This window comes from Hibiscus syriacus, unplaced genomic scaffold (genome assembly GCF_006381635.1).
Source record: "Hibiscus syriacus cultivar Baekdansim isolate YM2019G1 unplaced genomic scaffold, ASM638163v2 tig00110882_pilon, whole genome shotgun sequence".
NCBI lineage: Eukaryota > Viridiplantae > Streptophyta > Magnoliopsida > Malvales > Malvaceae > Hibiscus > Hibiscus syriacus.
Window position 1 is genome coordinate 805,979 of NW_024062896.1, and position 20,806 is coordinate 826,784.

At 36.0% G+C, this 20,806-nt stretch overlaps 2 protein-coding genes and 1 pseudogene across 2 annotated transcripts; 1 reads left to right on the top strand and 2 right to left on the bottom strand.

Annotated features, from left to right (window-relative positions):
- Nucleotides 1–549: 549 nt before the first annotated feature.
- On the bottom strand, nucleotides 550–5,038 carry LOC120144194 (GTPase LSG1-2-like). Its single transcript, XM_039158322.1, has 7 exons — nucleotides 4,652–5,038; nucleotides 3,777–3,878; nucleotides 3,609–3,695; nucleotides 3,223–3,316; nucleotides 2,333–2,389; nucleotides 1,830–1,909; nucleotides 550–1,738 (listed from the first exon to the last, which is right to left on the bottom strand). The coding sequence occupies exons 1-7, from the start codon at nucleotides 4,873–4,875 to the stop codon at nucleotides 604–606; spliced, it is 1,779 nt and encodes a 592-aa protein (XP_039014253.1). The 5' UTR covers nucleotides 4,876–5,038; the 3' UTR covers nucleotides 550–603.
- A 3,284-nt stretch (nucleotides 5,039–8,322) lies between these two features.
- Nucleotides 8,323–11,649, top strand: LOC120144197 (annotated as a pseudogene).
- Nucleotides 10,756–20,542, bottom strand: LOC120144195 (protein IQ-DOMAIN 1-like). Its single transcript, XM_039158325.1, has 8 exons — nucleotides 20,403–20,542; nucleotides 19,198–19,318; nucleotides 18,113–18,355; nucleotides 17,176–17,403; nucleotides 16,629–16,742; nucleotides 14,942–15,431; nucleotides 14,298–14,585; nucleotides 10,756–10,767 (listed from the first exon to the last, which is right to left on the bottom strand). The coding sequence occupies exons 2-7, from the start codon at nucleotides 19,279–19,281 to the stop codon at nucleotides 14,461–14,463; spliced, it is 1,284 nt and encodes a 427-aa protein (XP_039014256.1). The 5' UTR covers nucleotides 19,282–19,318; nucleotides 20,403–20,542; the 3' UTR covers nucleotides 10,756–10,767; nucleotides 14,298–14,460.
- Between the last annotated feature and the right edge of the window lie 264 nt (nucleotides 20,543–20,806).

Consider the following 20,806-nt stretch of genomic DNA (forward strand, 5'->3'; position numbering starts at 1 on the left):
TTCAATTAATTAAAAAATCAACCGAATTAATCAAACTCTGTTTGGTTTAGTTAAAAAATTTCAAAAAAAAATCGATTCGATTAATTATTAAAATAAATAAAATTTTAATTAATAAACTTTAGTTAATTTGATCCGATCGTTAATCATATCGACTGATTGAGCACCCCTAATTTTAATTAGATCATTATAGTTTTCTCTCTCTTTATTTATTTTAGCTATTAATATGAAAGTTGATAGTGTCCAGGCGAAGTGGAACGAAAAGTCGACAATGCCACGTGACAAAGGCATGTCAACCAGATAATACTTGCTGGGATAAATATATACATACATATCATTGCTACTCTTTTTTTCAGAACAGAATTTTAATTATTATGCACTTAGCATTCTGAAAAGAAAATAAATAAAATATATTTTCTTTTTAGTCTGACTAAAGAAAAGAATTGAAAAACTAAAAATGTATTCGGATTTTCATAACAAGACTAACAGCCAAATGTCAAAACAAAAGGACAGCTTTATAATATCCATGGGAGAAGCAGCATACGGCTTTATATTTCTCGTACTTCACCTTCTCATACTTCTCCTAGTACTTCATCTAATGATGCCTCATTGACCATCAAGAGGACCCGAATTCACCGGCTTCTGGAAGACCCGGACTACCGGCATTCCATCGTCGTTATCATTCCCAACTCTCCATGACCGATCCTTCTTCCGTTGAGGCTTTTTGTGGTGCTTATGGGATGCATTTGATTTTTTAACCGTCGCCTTCTTGGAAGCAAGTCCATTAGCCAAGTCAAATGAGCTAAGATCATCTAGCACATGCTCCGACACAGGCGTAGTTTCGATTACATTTTCCAATGATTCTTCAACATCAGATGGATCTGATTCGTGAACTTCAGTCGAGCTCGGCTTCCCGTCATCTTCCCCTCCATCTTCATCAGACATATCTGGTGGTGTTTCATAGTGAGGCAGTTTTCCATCAATGTAATCTTTTAAAATTTGGCGGGCCGTCCTGGTTTCATCAGGTAATCCACTAGAGGCAACATACCCACGTGAAGCACAGTAAGCTCTCAAAAACTCCGAGGCCAGAGGCGGCCGAGACTGCGATTCATATGGTTTGGGTTTTGGTAACTTAATCTTGTATACATCCTCGATAATGTGCCTTTTGACCCTATTAGCAACAACTTGCACAGCCTCCCTGTGCTGTGTCATCCGGTCAATTGGCAACACCCCTGAAGCAATCATCTCATATCTCGAGCTTGAGAAGGATGGAAAGACCAAACCAGGACAATCGCATAGAGTCAGTTCATCGGAAATTATTAATGTCTGGAAATGCTTCGTCTTCCCAGGAGTGGAGGTGACGCCTGTACGTTTCTGGCCAACCAAAGCATTTATAGTTGAACTTTTCCCAACATTAGGATACCCCACAAATCCCACCATCACACTTTTTGGTGCTGAAGTTCCTTCACCATTGCCTCTAGGAGAATGAATATCAGAAGACCTAGAGGTACTAGAGCCTGATTTCCTCATCTTGACAATTCCTTCTGCCTCGGACTGCAAACGTGCCAAGAGCTTATCTCTACCATATATTTTTGTTTCGGGATCATTACTCTTTTGCATGCTATTTTGAATCTTCCATTGGTCGGTAAGCAGTTTTCCTTCTAATTCAGCAGTAGCAGCTTTAGCAGACCAGAATACAAAGAGAATCTCATGAGAGCGGAAATATTTTGCCCATTTTTTCCTACATAGAACAGAAGCAATAAGAACCATAAACGGTGGAAAAATTGGAATCGAACCATAGCAGATGAGAAAATGATACAGTTGAAACTAACCTAATAGAAACTGGCAGAAGATCTGCCTTGTTTACAAGAAGCAATGTTCTCTTGTGCTTGTCGATCTCTTTAGCATATTCCTACATTGAAACAAATTTGTCAGAAACCCATGTAATCATCATCCAAGTAAGTAGTAGAAAAATTGATAAATAAAAAGAAGGAAAGTATGAAAAGGGAATACAACATGATCAACATTCTACATTTTTTTGGATAAATGATAACTTTTCACATCTACTTTCTAAGTATAGTTAAATTGAATTAGTTAGTTATCATTTCAATTGACTCTTAACTTCTTTAATCATTCAAAATTTCAAGAGAGTTCTCATTCTAGCATCAAGGAGCCGTACCATATTAATAAATTCTCTTCCACCTCCTCTTTAACAAATAATTAAATTTATTTTATAGATTATTCATTAATTTATCACCAGACCTCAAATTTGCAAAGCTCCGTCTACCTCAAGTGGCTTTAGAATGCATATTCTGCTCGAGAAAAATTATATTACCTCAAGATCAGGACAGCGATAAAAAAGAGGGTCCCTTGCATCAACAACCATCACAAGCTGAAAGAATATAATGCGGTCAGCATGTCAGTAAGAGAAATATCATAGCTTGAAAAGTCACAAGGATAAGTAAGAAAGAGAGCCATGAGCAAATTAGGGTAAAAGATGGGATATCACATCATTTTGATTCTATCTTTGCTTCAAATAAGAAAGTTAAAATAGTAATTTCAGGGAAGCATACGAGCCCCCTCCTTCCTTCACTCCATGCTATGCTAGCATTTCCCCTCTCACCCCATTCCCTTTTGTGAAGGACATACACCTAATGCCAATGCACACACTTTTTCCGAGGGTCCTTGGCTTGAGTATCATTTTGCTTCTTAATATACCATTCTAGTCATTTTATGAGTTTGAGATAAGAGAATAATGTTCCAAGGTGACTTCTAGTTGGATACAAGAACTAGGACCGACGTGATGATTGATTGATAATGCATCTTATTTTAGAAATTAGTGCTTTGATTCATTAGGTAAGGTCTTTCTTATTTTTTGCATCTAGCAGCTCTGCCCTGGTGTGTGCTAAGACAACACTGATTTAAGAAAATCATCCTACTCTAGGTTACTTGGACTCAAGTGTCAGTGTTGGATATAGGCAAGTATCCAACAGGCTTACTCAAGCCTTAGACAAAATGGGTAATATTAGACATTTCTATGGTTTTCCATGTATTTGGATTTTGGAGGATCCTCAGAGGTTATATCACTACATCCACGTGTCAAACACAAGTGCTAGACACAAGTATTTCAAGAAATATGAATAGTCTGGGAAACATAGATCCTACAACTTCATAATACATGCAATAACGTGTATAATTCTACATTACAAGAGAAAAAAGTCTTACCAGATCACTGCGTTCAAGAACCCGCCAAAGCTGCCTCCAGATATCCAAGTTCTTCTCAAATGGTGTGAGAACAAGCTTCTCATTCTCCTCAAGTCTACAACAAATACAAGGGCATGAGAACATAAGTATAAAGCATGAGGAGTCTATCCTATACTAAAAATGTTTGCATATGCAAACAGGCTTACTCAAGCTACACTTCTCTTCAGACATGAGTCAATCACTATCATCTACAGAAAAGTAGTGGGGCAGGGACCTTTAAGCTATTATTGAAAAATAACCATCATAGGAACACCAACTTTCATTGACAATATTTATCACATACTTTTCATTGACCCCTTTTCAAATGATGGGAAAGAAGACTATGTTCATATTACTCACTGCCTTACCTTGCCAAGCTCCGGCGCCAAACTAAGAAAGCTTGTTTCTCATTGGCATCTAGCTCTTCAACAGACATTGCTGCATTCCATGGGGGCCTATGTGAAAGGAAATTTCTTATAGATTCTAATCACACAAATGAAACTCGGTTTTAAGTTTTGATAAACAATAGGACATGCCTGCGTGGAACTCGGAGACTGCTCGCATGCAGTGCCTCCTCTTTCTTCTGCTGTTCTCTTCTTTCTTCAGGTGTCATTTCGCTGATGCTTGAGCTAGCATCCCTAGTAAAAAAAAAAAGATGTCAGATAAACCACTGAGAACATGTATCGAAAGCAATAGGTTTGCAAAGCTTAAAGAAAAAGGATCAGGAATCACCCATTATAAACAAAATGCTCTAAGAAAAAAAAAGTAGTGAAACTAAACACGAGGTGAAAACTAAAGATCAACACATTCAACTTAAACATGATCTAGATACTTTCCTGCAACAATCTCCTTATGCCAATACATTAAATTTAATCCTTTATTCATTTATTTATTTTCAAGAAAAAAGATAGGTGTGGGATGGAGGAACTAATAGGACTAAAGAAAACTCTCAATAGACAAAGTAACATGATTACTAAATCGAATGGAAACTGTTCGAGTGATCTTAGTGCAAAAGTTATACTAGCCTATAAAATATAGGCTTTTGAAGAACAAATTAAGTCCAGTCCGAGTCTGTTAAAATCCTTGCAACAGGCATACAACTAACCATGAATCTCAATATGCTATTACAATCAAAATCCAAACCTTAGGACCATGACCAACAAAAACAAAACATAGAAATGAGAAAAGAGTGCCAACCAAAAAAAAAAACATGTTAGAAATGGCAAAAGGGTTAAACCCCCCCCCCCAAAAAAAAAACACAACCAAACAATTAATTCAAAAAGAAAGAAAAAAACACTTACATAAAAATCCAAACTTTCACCAAATTAAACAAAACAAGTTCAATTCTTTACACCTACATATCAAACCAATGAAATATGAACAAAAAAGAAAGACTTGGGGAAAAGCTTACAAATTGATGAGGAGGTTAGGGGTGGGGTGCTGGATAGAGAAGAGCTGGTCAGCTTCCTCGGCCTGCTCGATGACAGCATCGATGTTGCTAACTTCGGTTACAGATTCCAGTACCTTCTTGTTCTGGCTCTTATAAAACCTACCCTTCTCTTTGGTTTGTTGTATCATCGAATTGTGATGCTTCACCAGGGCTCTCCCTAACCCTGACTTCTCATTCTTCCCCATCTTTCTTTACTTTTGAATCAGATGAAATTCTACCGTGGGAAAATAGAAAGTACCCAGCTGATTTTGGTGGGAGTTGAGAGGATTGAAGAAGTCGGGTTTTTCAATTGCAGTTGTAAGCGGCGGCTTGGAGCCTCGGAGGCTGTTAGAGCCGACGGAGACTAGACAAGCTCCATAAAAGGGTTGAGATTTTTAGCCCAACGAAAATCCAACCCAACCTAAAAACTCAGTTTATATATATATATATATATATATATATATAATTGTATTTACTTTTATCATAATATATATCACAAGACTTTAAATTATTTTTTGTAATTAAAAATAATTATTTAAGTTATTCTAGAAAAATTATTTTAGAGTTTAAATTTAATTTTAGATGATAATCAAATTGTTCAATAATGATAAAAATAATATTTTATTATCAGCTCCTTAATAACTCATAAGTAAGATAATTTCACAATTTCAAATTTTAATAATAATCAAATTCGAGTAAGTTTGAATAACTCATGGCAATTTCATTATCATAAATTTTTAAGTCAAACTCTTCTATTAAAAGCAATGATCATATTTTTTTTTGTGAATAAAAGAAAAGAATAGCTGCACTTAGATGCTTGCTTCTAAGTTATAAGCAGTGGCCTCCTCTTGTATTGGATTAAAAACCTCCAGCGGTGGACTGTGAAAAATCAACTGAGAGTAACCTCGGCCAGCAGCGATCCTCGTCAACTTGTCAGCTACCTTATTCGCCTCCCAATTTACATAACGTAAAGTAACATTCAATTCCCGATTTAATAACTCCAAAACTCGGTCAAGAAGAGATAAGAACGAACCTCTCTTGGTTTTCTCCTGTAGCATCTGAATAACCTCCACGCTATCGGCTTCTACCATGACTTGTCGTTCCCCACGGTTCCATGCATGAGAAAGACCTTCATAAATACCCTATAGTTCCGCCTCAACGATAGAACATATACCTATTACCTTAGAGAAGCCAACAAGTCAATCACCATTCGAGGATCGGAGAACACCCCCACAGGTCGCAAATTCATTTCCAGCTTTACGGGACCTATCTGTATTCATCTTACACCAGTTCGGAGGCGGTGGAGACCAAAGAACAGTCCTATTAACCTGCAGATAAGTTTGACTCCCCAACATAGAAGAAGCAAGTGCACAGTTAGCTTCGAAACAAAGACGCTTGCCTTGTTCCAAAACAGATTCATGTTTAATATAATCCGGTTCAAAAATCCTTTTATTGCGATTCTTCCATGACAATCAAAGGATCGAACAAATAATAAGTCCCAATCCTATTCATCTCATGCATAAAATCGCGGAGAGACAATATTAATTTGCAACCAACTCCTTATGTCCCGTAAAAGAAAATAATATAATTTATCATCTTTAACTAGTGATGACCAGATTTTATAATTTAAAATTTAAATTAATATGAAATAAAATTGATAAAAACTTTTGATAAAAAATACTATAAATGGTAATTATTTTTTCATCATTCTAAATCAAATAAAAATATGCTTATAAAAAAATTATTTCTTCAATAATAAGATTTTACCTCATGAGCTGAAGTTGTGAAACATTATAATCTGGCAAACATTCAAAGTTACCTCATGAGCTATTTATTTATTTATTTATTGTGGTAATAATTTCACCTAAAAGACTAAGGTTTGTTTACTTCAGAATAATTAAGCGTTTAATGATTTAAATGTTGAATGATTCAGAGGTCATGTATGAATTAGTTCTGAATGTGACATGTTGTTTGATAATGATGTTGAATCATTCAGAATGTACTTCTATACTGAATCATTCAAAATTACGAAACAAACACACTAAATATTAAACGGTTCAACATTCAATGTTAAATGATTTCATTAAGAGGCAAACAAACCGCTCCTAAATTAAATTGAACATATTTAAAAGAGAAAATAACCTCAGTGACCAAAAATCCCAGATAATATACGATTTTGACCAACTTTTTTTGGATTTGCGAAAATGACCAACAAAATCGCAATGCGATCTCTAATTCGCATTGCGATCTCCACTATCGCAAATTCACGTTGCATTTCGCATTGCGATAGTTGAAAATCGCGTTGCGTTTTTCCATTTCGCGTTGCGATAGTTGGAGATCGCGTTGCGATTTTCCATTTCGCGTTGCGATAGTTGAAATCGCAACGCGATCTCAATCATCGCAAATTCACGTTGCGATAGTTGAAAATCGCGTTGTGATTTTTCATTTCGCGTTGCGATAGTTGAAAATCGCGTTGCGATAGTCTACAGTTGTCGTTGCGATTTTCCAAATTCGTTGAAAAAAAAAGATTTTGTTTCTTAAGAATTTTCTCTAAAAAGATAGTATACGCGCGGACGTGTCGAAGACACGACCACGACCACGACCACGACCCGACCTGAGACGGACGGCGGCGGCGGTGCGCGATAGTCCCCCTTGTTCTCTATCACTCAACAAGGAAGTAGGAAAGCCAAGCCTTAAATACCATTCCCAATAGTGTTTCCAATACAATGTGGGATTGAGCATTACCAACACTTGTTTCCAATACAATGTGATTATTCATGAAACAATTAACAATCATGCACCTTAAAACAACTGAATCAACAACCAATTACATTAGTATTATACGATTAAATATGTCATAATTAAAAGTCAATCTACAATCAATCGCGATTATTGCAATTTTAAGCAAAACATTCAAAAATAATATCACTATTTAAGGCTCAATCCCACATAGTATTGGGAACAAGTGTTGGTAATGCTCAAATCCCACATAGTATTGGAAACACTATTGGGAATGGTATTTAAGGCTTGGCTTTCCCACTTCCTTGTTGAGTGATAGAGAACAAGAGGGACTCTCGCGCGCCGCCGCCGCCGTGGTCGTGGTCGTGGTCGTGGTCGTGGTCGTGGTAATATGTGTCTTCGACACGTCCGCGCGGATACTATCTTTTTAGAGAAAATTCTTAAGAAACAAAATCTTTTTTTTTAACTATCACAACGAATTTGAAAAATCGCAACGACAACTGTAGACTACCGTAATGAATTTGGAAAATCGCAACGACAACTGTAGACTATCGCAACGCGAAATGGAAAATCGCAACGCGATTTTCAACTATCGCAACGCGAAATGCAACGCGAATTTGCGATAGTGGAGATCGCAATGCGAATTAGAGATCGCATTGCGATTTTGTTGGTCATTTTCGCAAATCCAAAAAAAAATGATCAAAATCGTATATTATCTGAGATTTTTGGAGCTTATTTTCTCTATTTAAAAACAAAAACAAAGAATCCTGAGAAAAATACTGTGAAAAAGAAAGGACAAAATCCAATACACAGAGCCCACGTGCAAGTAATACCAAAGAAGAAGCAAAGGAGATAACAAACTTCAAGCTTTGGCCTTTGGGTTGAGAAAATCGGATAAAATACAAACGAATTCTTTCCCCTTAACCAAAGGAAACTTCACACATAACACAAGACTCTTGTTTTTCTTCTTCTTCTTCGTTACGTCTTTGATGTTTTCCATAAATTCGTTTCCTTTCACTCAAAATGCAATCTTTGTCTAACTGATAGTCATACCCATTTATCCAAAAAACCATTTTCCTTTGCTTAATGTTTTTTTCATCTCCAACTATATGGGGGCTCAGAAGAGCATCCATGCAGGCAAAGGTCAGTTCTTTTTCTCCTTTGATTTTTTTTTGGGATTAAAGTGGCAGTCACATTTACTTCTTCATTCTTATTAAAAATGACAACTTTTGGGTTTTTTTTTATATATTTCTGTAAATCTTTTGTTTTTTGTTTGTTTGTAAATGACAGCCAAGATTGATGTCAATGTTGATTTCACCCACAAGATATGTGCTTCTATGATGCTTCCTTCTTTAAGGTTCTTACTTCATGCTTCATTTTTTATGAGATTTTAATTAATGGGGTTTCAGTGATTGATTAAGTTATTTAGCTTTATTTTGTTACAGGAACACCGGCAGTCCTCTTTCCCTTGTAATGGGCAGGTATTGTCTTTTTTAGTTTTTGATTTCATACTTGCTTTTCTCTTGTTTCATTGCTGTTAACAAAGATAACATCTTTGGTTGGTGCTAAAATGTGGATGAAGAAGATATGGCTAGAATTTATGAGTTTCTTTATGGTGAATTTGATATTCGTTGTTTCTATCTTTACCTTATGTGGGATAGCGAATTGGGGCTCAAATTGAATCTGTACAGATAGTAACCGGTTCAATGTGTATGTTGCAGTCTTTGCATCAAACACCCAAATTTATTTGGTGGAAGCGAGAAGCTTGATGTATCCTGGGATAAGGGGTTGTCTGATTCAAATATCTTGGTAGCTTACCGGAGGCCTCGACCGCAATGGGTTGCTCAACAATGTTTTGTCATGCAGGTATGTGGTTGATGTTGTTTATCTCATTGATTGCTGTTGAATTCTATTTAACAAAACCGAATTGTGAGGTTGGAGTTCGGATATATTTCTTATTTATAATTATTTGTTCCAGCACTCACTTTCACCTGAGATTGGAGTCCATGGTATACCTGTGGACAATTTCTCTCGTTCCAGGAGTGGAGGCGTGAATTTGTCTCGATTGTCAGTTGGACTGGATCTAAATGAACCCGCAAGTTCTAAATGGAGCAGCACAACAAGCATAAAATTTGAGGTTTGAGCAAAACTTGCTACAGTCATACTCATTAGTACCTCATAATGTTCGGTTCTCTTTCGAGGAAAATTTTGTTACTTATAAGATTTTCACCCTACAGAATGTTCACCTATTGAGTGATGATGGCCGCTCCATTACCAGAGATATTGACGGGTTTCCCGTCACTTGCAGGTAAAGATGACTATTTTTCCAATTCTCAACAATATGATGAAATGACTGTTGACAATAATTTAATTCTTGTGCAGTGGCAATGCTCATGACAGTATGGTAGTCTTAAAGCAAGAATCTCAATATGCGAAGGCAACCGATCACAGTTTTTCTCGTGTAATTTATTCATTTCTACTGCAACTTGATTACTGAAATGTGTCTTTCATGTATCGTGAATAAGGGCACTAACTGGAACATTTTACTTATTTCAGTTTACCATGCAAATAGAGCAAGGGATTCCAGTTCTATCCAAGTGGTTAATCTTCAACCGTTTCAAGTTTGTTGCGTCAAAGGGCATCAAACTTGGACCAGCTTTTCTCTGACAAGGCAAGTAATGTTGCAGTTGTTTTTTTCCTTTTCCCTCAGCCATCGGTGAAGAGAAAATTGATTGGAGTTCCTGGCTTGACTTCAAACAGTGCAGGAATCGCGCCCTCAGAGTACTTGTTACATAATTTTTAAATTTTCTTAATTCTTACCTTTTCTCTGACAGCTTGACAGGTGGTTCGATTGTAGGAGATATGGCACCATATCAAGCGTTTGCAATTGGCGGTCTAGGTAGTGTGCGAGGGTATGGTGAAGGTGCTGTTGGATCTGGAAGATCGTGTTTGATTGCTAATACCGAACTTACAATTCCTTTTGTATGTAATTACTATTTACTTTATTATTATAGAGAGAGCATTGCATTCTAATGTTTATATGTAACTTATGTTGAAGTACATTCTATTCTGAAATCTGTGAGTATAAAAGTGTTGGTTATGTCATTGCATGTGTCTTGACATTTTTTTTACTGCATTCAGAACAAGATGTTGGAAGGTTCTGTTTTCCTGGATTGTGGAACTGATTTGGGCTCGGGTCGGCTTGTACCTGGTGAGTCTTATTCATCTACATACAAAGTTGTATCTTAATGATTGTCAAATCTTGTGCTTCCAACCTTTTGTTAATTCTCAACTAGTTGCATTTTGTGTAACATGTTTAAAATAGCATGATTTGGCTTTCTAAGCTCATGAAGCATCTGCTTCGTTTTTGTATTTATCATACGACTGTGACCACCCTGAAACTCCTACTGGGAAGCTGGGCCGTTGGTGCCTGCTGACCTCTTCTTATTCTTCTCTTGAATAGTTCTTTCAATGCATTGAAAGCATCCCAGTCTTTATTTCTCTGATCTGTTTTGCTTGCACTTCGAGACGCGCATCATGAACAATTATCATCTAGCATTGAATTGCTTATCATATGTCTTAGGTGTGTGAACTTAGCTTATATCTTCTAATTGTTACTCTTTTTAACATTCTTGCAATTCTAGGAGCAACCATACCATTGCCATTGTTTATTTTATGAGAAAAGTGGAGTGTAGATAGTATTGAAAATGCCATGCAATGGAAAATGTCGAAGAATTGAGTTGGTTAGTTGTAATTCTAGGAAATAAGAGTGTGAAAGGAATGATACCTTAATCTTTTTTGTAGTATTTTATGTTACGGAAGCTGCCATATCACTAATTCACCAGTGAAGCAGAACAGCTACTTATTTATCGTTTGATAAACGAGTTTCAGGAAATCCAGCATTGAGACAAGGGAAACCAGGATCTGGAGTTGGCGTCGGGTACGGTCTTCGCTTCAAGTCTCCACTTGGTCATTTTCAGGTTGATTATGCTATCAATGCATTTCAACAGAAGACCCTATACTTCGGCGTCACAAATCTTGCTTCTTGAATTGCTTAAAACCATACAAGCTGCCAAATTCTTGCTCTTCTTTTTACATTGTTGCGAGAAAAGATAATTTCAAGAAGAAAATGAGAAGAATGTGAAAGGGTTGGGTTACGCACTGAGGCTGGTGCTGGGGGTGTGTCCGACACCGTTGACTCTAGCATATTGATCATCTTCGATCACCGATACAGTTTGCCATTTCATAAAGAAACAACGTTTAAAGCCTTATCCTTTCACATTTTGCGAGTACTGTACTTGCAATACCATAGAGGAGAGCCATGTCTTGCAATTTCGCAGGGAGAAGATTATATAACGCCATTGATTGTTAAAGTAGAGGATTTACACGTAGGAACTAAAGGATGTAGAGGTAGAAATTCTTTGCACAAAAAGAAACTGGTCATATATCCTTATCTGATACTATTTTACTCAGTAATTTATTTTTAATCGTTTATGTTTGAAATTATCTTTTCCAAATCTGAATTTTACCATATACATTTCTGTTAAATTCCATTTATCACAATATGCAATCAGCTCATGACAAGGCAGACAGAGTGCCATGCAATTCTTGTAAAAACTGGAAAATTTTTCAACCCAAACTTAAACTCGGTTTTAGTTGATTCAAGCAAATTAAAAATGCCCTTAGACCTGACCTGAACGTTATGCTCAAATCTAGCTGGTTACATATCTTTTTCAGAAATTTTTTTCATATTTAAAATGACGTTTAAATCCATATACAATATAATATGAAATTAGTCATAAGAAAAGTTCATACGATAAACATACATATATCAATATATACATGTATCAGAAAAACCATATAAAACATATACATAGCAAAATACCGGTAATATAGATATATCGAGACGGAAGCAAAAACAAGTGTCACCAAAGTATAACAAAATGGTATATAGAGATATACAGTGGTACAAAAATAGGAGTAGTCGGACCTCCTAATGTCAAGTCTGCTAGCCTACAGACTGCTACTATCTGAAAAGGTTAAAATTTACAGAATGAGTTAAAAAGCTCAGTGTGCTCCTTACGGTATATAAAAACATACAGATAAAATACTTCAGTCAAAACAGTTTATCAAACATGTTTTAAAAATATGAACACTACCCCTATCTTATCACCAGAATGTGTAGGTTCCCCAAAAGCATACATCCACATATACTTCAGTAAAATCAATTTATTAAACATATTTTAAAAATATGAACACTACTCCAATAATACCTAAGCACTAAGCTGATGAGTTTGCAGTAAGGACTTACCCTAAACACAAAATCGAGGAGTCTGCGGTAAGGACTTATCTTGAGCACAAAGCTGAGGAGCATGCGGTAAGGACTTACAAGTCATAGACTAGGCCCGAGATACTTCCTCCAATAATACCCCCAATGTCAATAATAAGCATGCATGTATTCGAATGAAAACGATAGTTAATTTAGTAAACCATACTCATAAATCATATACAGAATTCAGAGATCATATCAGAAATGTACAGTAAATCAAATATCAGATAAACATTATTCAGAAAATCATGTATCGCGTCATAAAAATATTCAGTATTATCATAAATCTAAAACAATTCAGATGAATAGTTTAAAACAGCAATGTAACACTATCAGGAAACACACCTATATCGGTCTAAATAGTCTGATAAGAAAGCCTACTACTGAGTCTGACGATCATGATCAGCGACAACACTAGATCATACGAATCAGAAAAATTCATATCGGAATCCTAATATGAATAATAATAATAATAATAACCTTATTTAAACAATTTATATATACCTACGAGTAACTCTCGAAGAACGTGAATCATTCAAATCTGACGGACGGGAAGCACTAGATCTAACCGACCCTCGATCGGGTGAAACACGAGTACCTTCATAAAAATATATTTTCGAATCAATTTTATAATCAAATCTCAAATAAATAAGAAAAAAATGCTAAAAATACTAAGCATTTTCGAATTAACGTGTTCGATTCGGGTCTTTCAAGTCAGAATTTGGTAAAATGGATCGTAAAATTGGACTCAAGAAGTTGAAAGATGGAGGTTTTAAAAAAAAACGTCAGTCAACGGTCGATCGGTTCGGGTCAGGTCGGATATGGGGCGGGGCGGGTCGACCCAAATTCAAATAACTCACCAGTCGGTTGGACTTCCTCACGCGCAGGGGCGGCGTGTGGGAGCACGTGCAGAGCCTTCGGGGTCAAAAAATTACGGAAAAAATTCTATATATTTTTTAACGTGTTTTGAGACACTTACCAAACTCGGTCCGCAGCAGTGGACGGCGAAGAATTGAATTTCGAAATATCAAAAACTTTATCTTCATCACCCCTTCACACGCCAGTGACAACGAAGACAAGGTGGACACTGGTGACTCGGGATAACACAAGGAATACAATGATACAAAAGGTGTCGAAAATAGAACAACGGTAGGTGATAAAACAACTATTGAAGTTTCTTGTTAAAAAAAGAAAGTTTGAAGAGAGAGAAAATAAGATTTTCAAATGAGGAAACTTTTTAGATTTGGGTTCATATATTCCTAAAAAATAAATGATAGAATTACACTCTAAGTCCTCCAATATTTAATATTTTCTAAATTTAGATATGAATTTAATTAAAATTTCACTTTGAACTCCGAATTTAATTAAAATTTCAATTTAATCTTCGGAAGAATTTTAAGAAATTTTTAGACCTAAGTTGGGGTGTGACAACAAATGATTTTGTTACCTTTAATCATAGCTCATTACAACACTAACAAATAAAATCTACAGATCATTTTGCTTATTCCCGTAATAGACCAAGCAAACCCAAGGCATGACAAACCAGTCTCAACTCGGCACCTCGCCACAGCGGAGCCACTCAATTTTATGACAGGAAAATAAAGCCATTGCATCTCGTGCTGTAATTTGATACACATATACATGCTAACACCTGGGTGGATGACAACCCGACAGGTTTGTATTCACAGATGCTTCCTTAAATATCAAAAGCCTGTGCCGTATTTTACGCAGGATTCAAGTCCCCTTGTCCGTTGGACTTGAACCTGTCCTTTATCGGCTTGTGAGAGCCTGGCGTCGTTTTTGCAGCAGTTCTGCTAGGCTTGTTGGTTTCAGTTCCAGTGCCTCCCCCTGCTCAAATCAAACCATTGAAACAAGAAATTAGCAAAATGAACAAGTGCAAGAAGGATAGTATAATTGTGCATTATAGAACCTGGTCAAACCGAACATTAGCAGTAAACATACAACTGTGAACAACAATGATAACCATTGGGATTCATGGAATAATGTTCCAGAGCAACATTCTAACATCATACACTTCTTTTGACAACAATCGGCATAAACCAGAAAAACCAGAGAGCAGACCGTTGAAAATTATCATGCATTCACCATAGGCAACAGAATAGCATGACTAATTACCAACTCCACTATATTCTCCGGTAGAGGGTTACATCAAGGAGAATATACCTATTTCTTTTGGAACTTACCACTGTTAGGTAGAGACAATCTCTTCTTTGGCTGTCTATCTGATTTTATAGACCTCTCTTTAGGATTGCTGCGTGATCTTGAAGTAGTAACAGGTTTTGTGCCAGCTTCTTCAACCAAATCTTCAAGGACTGGTTTGGATTTTGGCTTGGAAGACAATGCATTGACTGCTTCTAGCACATTTGCTGACTTACCAGGTGGAGAATCACTCCCTCCAGAATACGATGGACCTGTCTTTAGACTTGACAGGTTAGCATGAAGATTTGATGCAGCTGGCTTCTTGATAGCAGGTTTTATCTGAGAATTGGCACCATTGTTTCCCTCTGCAGAATCATCCTTGCATATCATCACTCCATCTCGAAGATTAATGTCAAGAAAGCTATTCTCCCATGAACGTACAGCCATCCACCTTTCCAGCCAGTTCCAACCCCAGCTGCTTTTATCTGGTTCAAACCCAGCAGGCATAGACTGCTGTCTTGATCCTGCTTGCCACTGCACAAACAGGTCTCAACTCTTAACACTAGCTAAAATGAGATTAGTCATTGGCATGATTCTAAGAGAACAATACAATCTTACAATCAAAGAATCAGGTGATTAGTAGGAGTTGAGCGGTTTTATACAAGGTTTTGGCATCCAACATAAATTTATCTGAGGTTGATGCTAATAACAAAGGCTTGAGAGATGACATATCGACCAGGTAACAAATTTAACCTAGAGCAAAACTTAATTTTTGAACAGCAGATGTTCAACCCTCAAGAACATTAACAAAAACAGAAAATCCAGGATAACTTAAACATGAAAATGATGCTCAGATAGAACAAGTTTTCCCACTTTAGCATGGGACTGGGGAGCAAGAATCAAATGTGATTATAAAGAAGAATCAAACAATAATGTTGATGAAGTAAATATATATTTAATATTTATAGGTAAAAATGCGTGATTTTACAACATATGGATTCTTTTCAATTGCAAATTGCTTTTTTAGTCATCTGTGCATATTGAATTAAATAAAATGTTCCTATTTATTATTTGCTTTTACTTTATAGCAAATTATCAAGTTTCTGTCAGTAAACAACAAAACCGAAGTTGCAAAAGTAGCAAAAAAAATAAGACAGCCCAAGTGTCCCCAACCTTTACCTCTTTCTCTCTCTTTCTATATCTTCTCCTTCGGTAAAAAAGAACAGTAATTACACTGAGCTCTCTCTTTATCATTCCAATGAACCTATTCTTAGGGACGAGTTCTTGAATAAATACACAAAATTGAAGAGAATCATAAGCAAATATTGAATAAAGAAACCATAGTTATATCAGATATGGTGGTAATAGGGGACAATAAATTTTTTAGCATAAAAATATATTGATATCAATTTTTTACAACGTGGTCACATAAAAAAAGTAGAAAAGATAGTTGAGAATTTTTTTGAAGGGTTCCAAGATTAATCGAAAGCTCCAACTACAATAAAAGCATGCTTGAGCACGTTATACCTACCCATTTTACCATTTCCAACTCATCTGCTATGGTAAAATTCAACTTAATAGAGATGTATTGTAAAATTGAAAACTCTTTCTGCCTAGTGCAATCTAAGCACTGCTTTGAGGGGTAAGCCATTCATTCCAAAAATAATAAAAGTGTCATTGGAATGCAAAATTTGCTGCTTAATGAATAACAGTATTGTTACAATATCTTACCTGATGAGCCAGAGCATATGCCATGGCTCTCTCACGTTTAGCTGCAGCCTCCTGCCTCTTTAGTAACTTGGCTTGGATTTCTTCAACAGATCCTATACTATCGCACCACCCTTCCTGCATTTAATCAGAAGTCATATGAAGCATTCAGCAAACTACCAACATCTATGCCTCAATTTATGAGAAGGATGGATAACCTCATTGTAAAGTCTCAACTAGGTATGAATTTTAGAATTGAAATTTTATCATCAATCTTGTACCAATTTACAAGCTGCAAATTGTTGTCTGTAGTCACTTGCATTCTAAAGGAGATTTGACTCACACAAGTGAAGTAATTCATCAGGTTGACACACTAGAAGAATATGATGCCACATCAAGATCCTAAAATTTAAATCTCGAAGATAATGAATGAATACAGACACATGTACACACCACAACAAGAAGAAGCAAGCCTGCATGCATGCATGAATTCAACTCTATTTCTTGTGAGCCAGTCAATAAATAGTTGTAGTTTGAGATGAATAATGAACTAAGATTCAATGTTCCTCACCTCTACTTCTTTAACACGAGCTCCATTTGCAAGTTGTTGCTGAAATTTCTGTTGGGCAGTTTCACTTTCTAATGCCAGTCGAACACGCCTTGCTCTTACACGAGCCTGAACTCTTACCAAAGCTTGCATGCAGCGAAGAGTCGTTGCAGCTTGTTTTCTTACAGTGTGACCCCTAACAAGGGCCTGCAGCCTTACTAATCCTTTTAAAGCTCGCAAAGCTCTTCTAGCCTGACATTCAAGTAAAATACATTTCAATTCCATCAGCCAGAAGAATAATGAAGTTAAATTACTTATTTAATTACAGTTTAGGTAACGGGTAAATCATTACAAGCTGGGCCTTTCTTGTTAATAATAAACTTTTATTCTACGCAGTTAGAAGAAATGCAATAAATTTTATTTTTATTAAAAAAAATAGCCTTCAAACTATATAAGAATTTATGGTTTGATCAAAATGAAGTATAACACGAACAGCATTAGACTATGCTTCAGTGATTAGATTTACTGTACCACCTTATTCATATAAGCATAAACAAACTCCTATCAAAAAAATATAAGCATAAACAAACCACATCCACAAACATATGCACATACATGATGCATAATACATGTGTAAAAATGAGTGCTTGCTAAAATGCACTCACTATAGATCCCGAAGAAAGCAACACCATCCAGCTCATTGTTTTTGTCCCTAACTTCATTTTTGAAAGTCCTATGTTACCCATTACTGAAAACAAAAGATATTTTCAACATTTTAAGGACATTCTTTTAATGTATAACCAAGAAATAGTGCAGCCATTTGTTTAAAATAAAGGTTAAATCAAAATTACAACTATCATCTTGAACTTTACGAAAGTTAAACCATCCCAAACAACATGGGACATAAGAGTATTTTAATTCTCATTCGACATGGCTAAGAGATGAAAAGTGGAATCAATACCAGAAACCCACGAAAAGCTGTTTGTATCCTTGTGGCAGCCCATTCTTCCAAAGCAAGTCCATTAACAGCTGCATCAACCACTTGAAGTGAACCAGAGGGGGAGCCAGCAGCATCAGCAGTTGCATGAGTATTAACATCTCTGGCTATTGGCACAGCATTCTGATCCAACTCTTCTTGAAGTTTATCTGTGTCAAACTCGACAGAATGCTTTCTTCGGTGAGAAAATTTGCTAGTAGCTGACCTCTGTAACAACCAAAGACCAAAAATATTAGCTAAAAACATGCTTAAAATGCTGTTATATTTTAGATCAATCTCGTTTAAGTGCTAACTTCTTAATGTGCCCGAATAACATATATGTATACGTATACAAACACACAAAAGGCATAAAGAATATTCTAAAACGCGCAACTTTGATGACTTCACTACCATGGACAAATGAGAACTGCTATTTTCATGAGACCAAAATCACAAATAGCAACCTTTATTATGCAATGGCCCAGGTAATTTTTTCTCAATTGTCGATAAACATTTTGGCAGTTGATCTTGATATTGAATTTGTACAATCAAAGAAAAGTAAACTCACACTTCTGTCCCTAACAATGAAACTCTGAAGCTTTACAGTAAGATTTTAAGGAAGAAGTCCTGCTATAAGTCGGGTATCAATTATCAAATCATGTTTACTTACTACAAGCCACAATAAGACCAGATAAATGGAAATAAGCAGCATCAAATGCTCAATCATTCTGATAATGACATATAGCATCATAAACAAGGATGGATGAAGAGAACAGAAATCACGTATCGATGTTAGCTAACGAGGATAACTGTTGCATGTAAGTTACCACAAAACACCCTTTTTCCTTTATACCAGATTAGTCAAATGTGCCCACGTCCAGGAAAAAGGAATTCATCCACAGCATGGACTCTTACTTAATGTGCACAGGATATGTAGAAATTTCGCGAAAACATATCATCACTTCATCATTTTGAAGAAGTGCACATGAGATGACACATAAACATACCCAAATCTAAATTTGCAAATGGAGATTTTTTTAATAATAATAAAAAAGAGCATCCAAACTAACATTTTCTTCCTTCTCCGAAGATTGTGACTTCTCTGTTTTTTTCAAGCCAACCAATGCTTTGATCCATTTTCCTGAGACACCCATGGTACCAACTATGACAGCTCAACTAGACAAGGAAGACCTGCGAGAAAAATTGCTTGAAAAATAAATCCTTTAGTTGCAATCAATGAAACGATACATCACAAACTATAGAGGAAAAGAAACCATAAAGAAATCTGAGCATTAAGACAAACAATTCTCCAGATAGTAATTCCTATCTATCTGATCAAAGGTGTAAGCATCTGGCATATATAATGCACATCCAAGAATCAATGTAACAATTGTTGAGATATTACAAAAAAAAACCCATTTCATTATATGATCAATGTGACCTATAAGAGACAGACTGATCAAAATTGGTATTAATTTCAAGGAAACTTCCTTATTACCACAAAAGAAAGGATATCACAGAACAAAATTAGACCATAAGCAGAAGTAGAAGAAAGGGGCAATCCTTTTTCATGAGCTACTAAAGGTGAAATTCCACACACAATGAAAGAACCAGACTGTCAATAAACAACAAATTATTGAATAAATAAATCACAAAAGCATCAAAGCCAACACCGGTAATCCCATGTTTTCAGGGCGTTAGGTACAGTTGAATTGTCAATTTGACTTATTAGATAACTAAAACTCCATAATGCACTGAAATAAGAAAGGGAGAAACAGCCATTTTCAGCTCATTAAAAATATCCAAGGACACTGTCAACCAAGATCTGAAGTTTCGATCTTGGGTTACAAAAAAAAAAAAAAAAAAAGACATCGGCTAATTCAAAAGGCTCGTCACTTAGTTAATGTCAAGTGAAGCAACCATAAACTGCCCATCAACCTTCCTACTTCTCACACTCCCTTGCAACTCATCGATAAGATAGATAAAAAAAAAACAGAATCCATACTTTCCATGTAAAAATTAAATAAAAAGGGGAAACCTATAATTTATTTCCATTTCTGTTCATTAACGGATAACCCTTTTCAAGTCCTTCCATTAAGAACAATCCACATTAAAGTCAAAATTGTTGTAATTTACAATAATTACTCTCAACTTAGCTCGAAAAGCAATAGATCTCTCAGATTTGCACCGCCGAGCTAGAAACTCAAAAGCCGGTAAACTTTTTCAGCATTTTTCCACTGTAAAAGTAAAAAAACTGAAAAAGAAGTGACATTACCTTTTTAAGGCGTTGAATTGACGGTGATCTACCACTCAATCAATCAGTCAACAGAGTAAAACTCCTAGTTAATTTTTTTCTTCTCTCCACCAATTTCTCTTTTTCAATTTCAACGAAGGAATCAGCATACAGAAGAAATGGGATTCTCACATTTTATTTTTTTTAGTTTTTCGTCGATTGAATTTGTGAGGACTATAATCGGCTAAAGCAATCCGAGGAAGGGGGCGTGGGAGTGAGGGAGTGTGCGTGTTTGGGGCAAAAGTTAAAAACAATTAAAACTGTCGGAGGACGGCGCCGTTTTACAATTATTGCTTTTCTGTGTCGTTGTCAAGCGTGGCAACGAAGAGAGGTCATCACGTGAGGGGATCACTTCTCTGAAATTCTAAAATTAACAACGGTAAAAT

Coding starts and splice junctions, on each gene's coding strand:
- LOC120144195 (XM_039158325.1), bottom strand. CDS start 19,281: ATGGGTGTCTCAGGAAAATGGATCAAAGCATTGGTTGGCTTGAAAAAA. Junction 15,432..16,628: donor CATATGCTCTGGCTCATCAG/GTAAGATATTGT, acceptor CTGTTTGTGCAG/TGGCAAGCAGGATCAAGACA. Junction 14,586..14,941: donor ATTGTCTCTACCTAACAGTG/GTAAGTTCCAAA, acceptor TGATTTGAGCAG/GGGGAGGCACTGGAACTGAA.
- LOC120144194 (XM_039158322.1), bottom strand. CDS start 4,875: ATGGGGAAGAATGAGAAGTCAGGGTTAGGGAGAGCCCTGGTGAAGCAT. Junction 3,317..3,608: donor TGGCGCCGGAGCTTGGCAAG/GTAAGGCAGTGA, acceptor TATTTGTTGTAG/ACTTGAGGAGAATGAGAAGC. Junction 1,739..1,829: donor CTTCTGCCAGTTTCTATTAG/GTTAGTTTCAAC, acceptor TGTTCTATGTAG/GAAAAAATGGGCAAAATATT.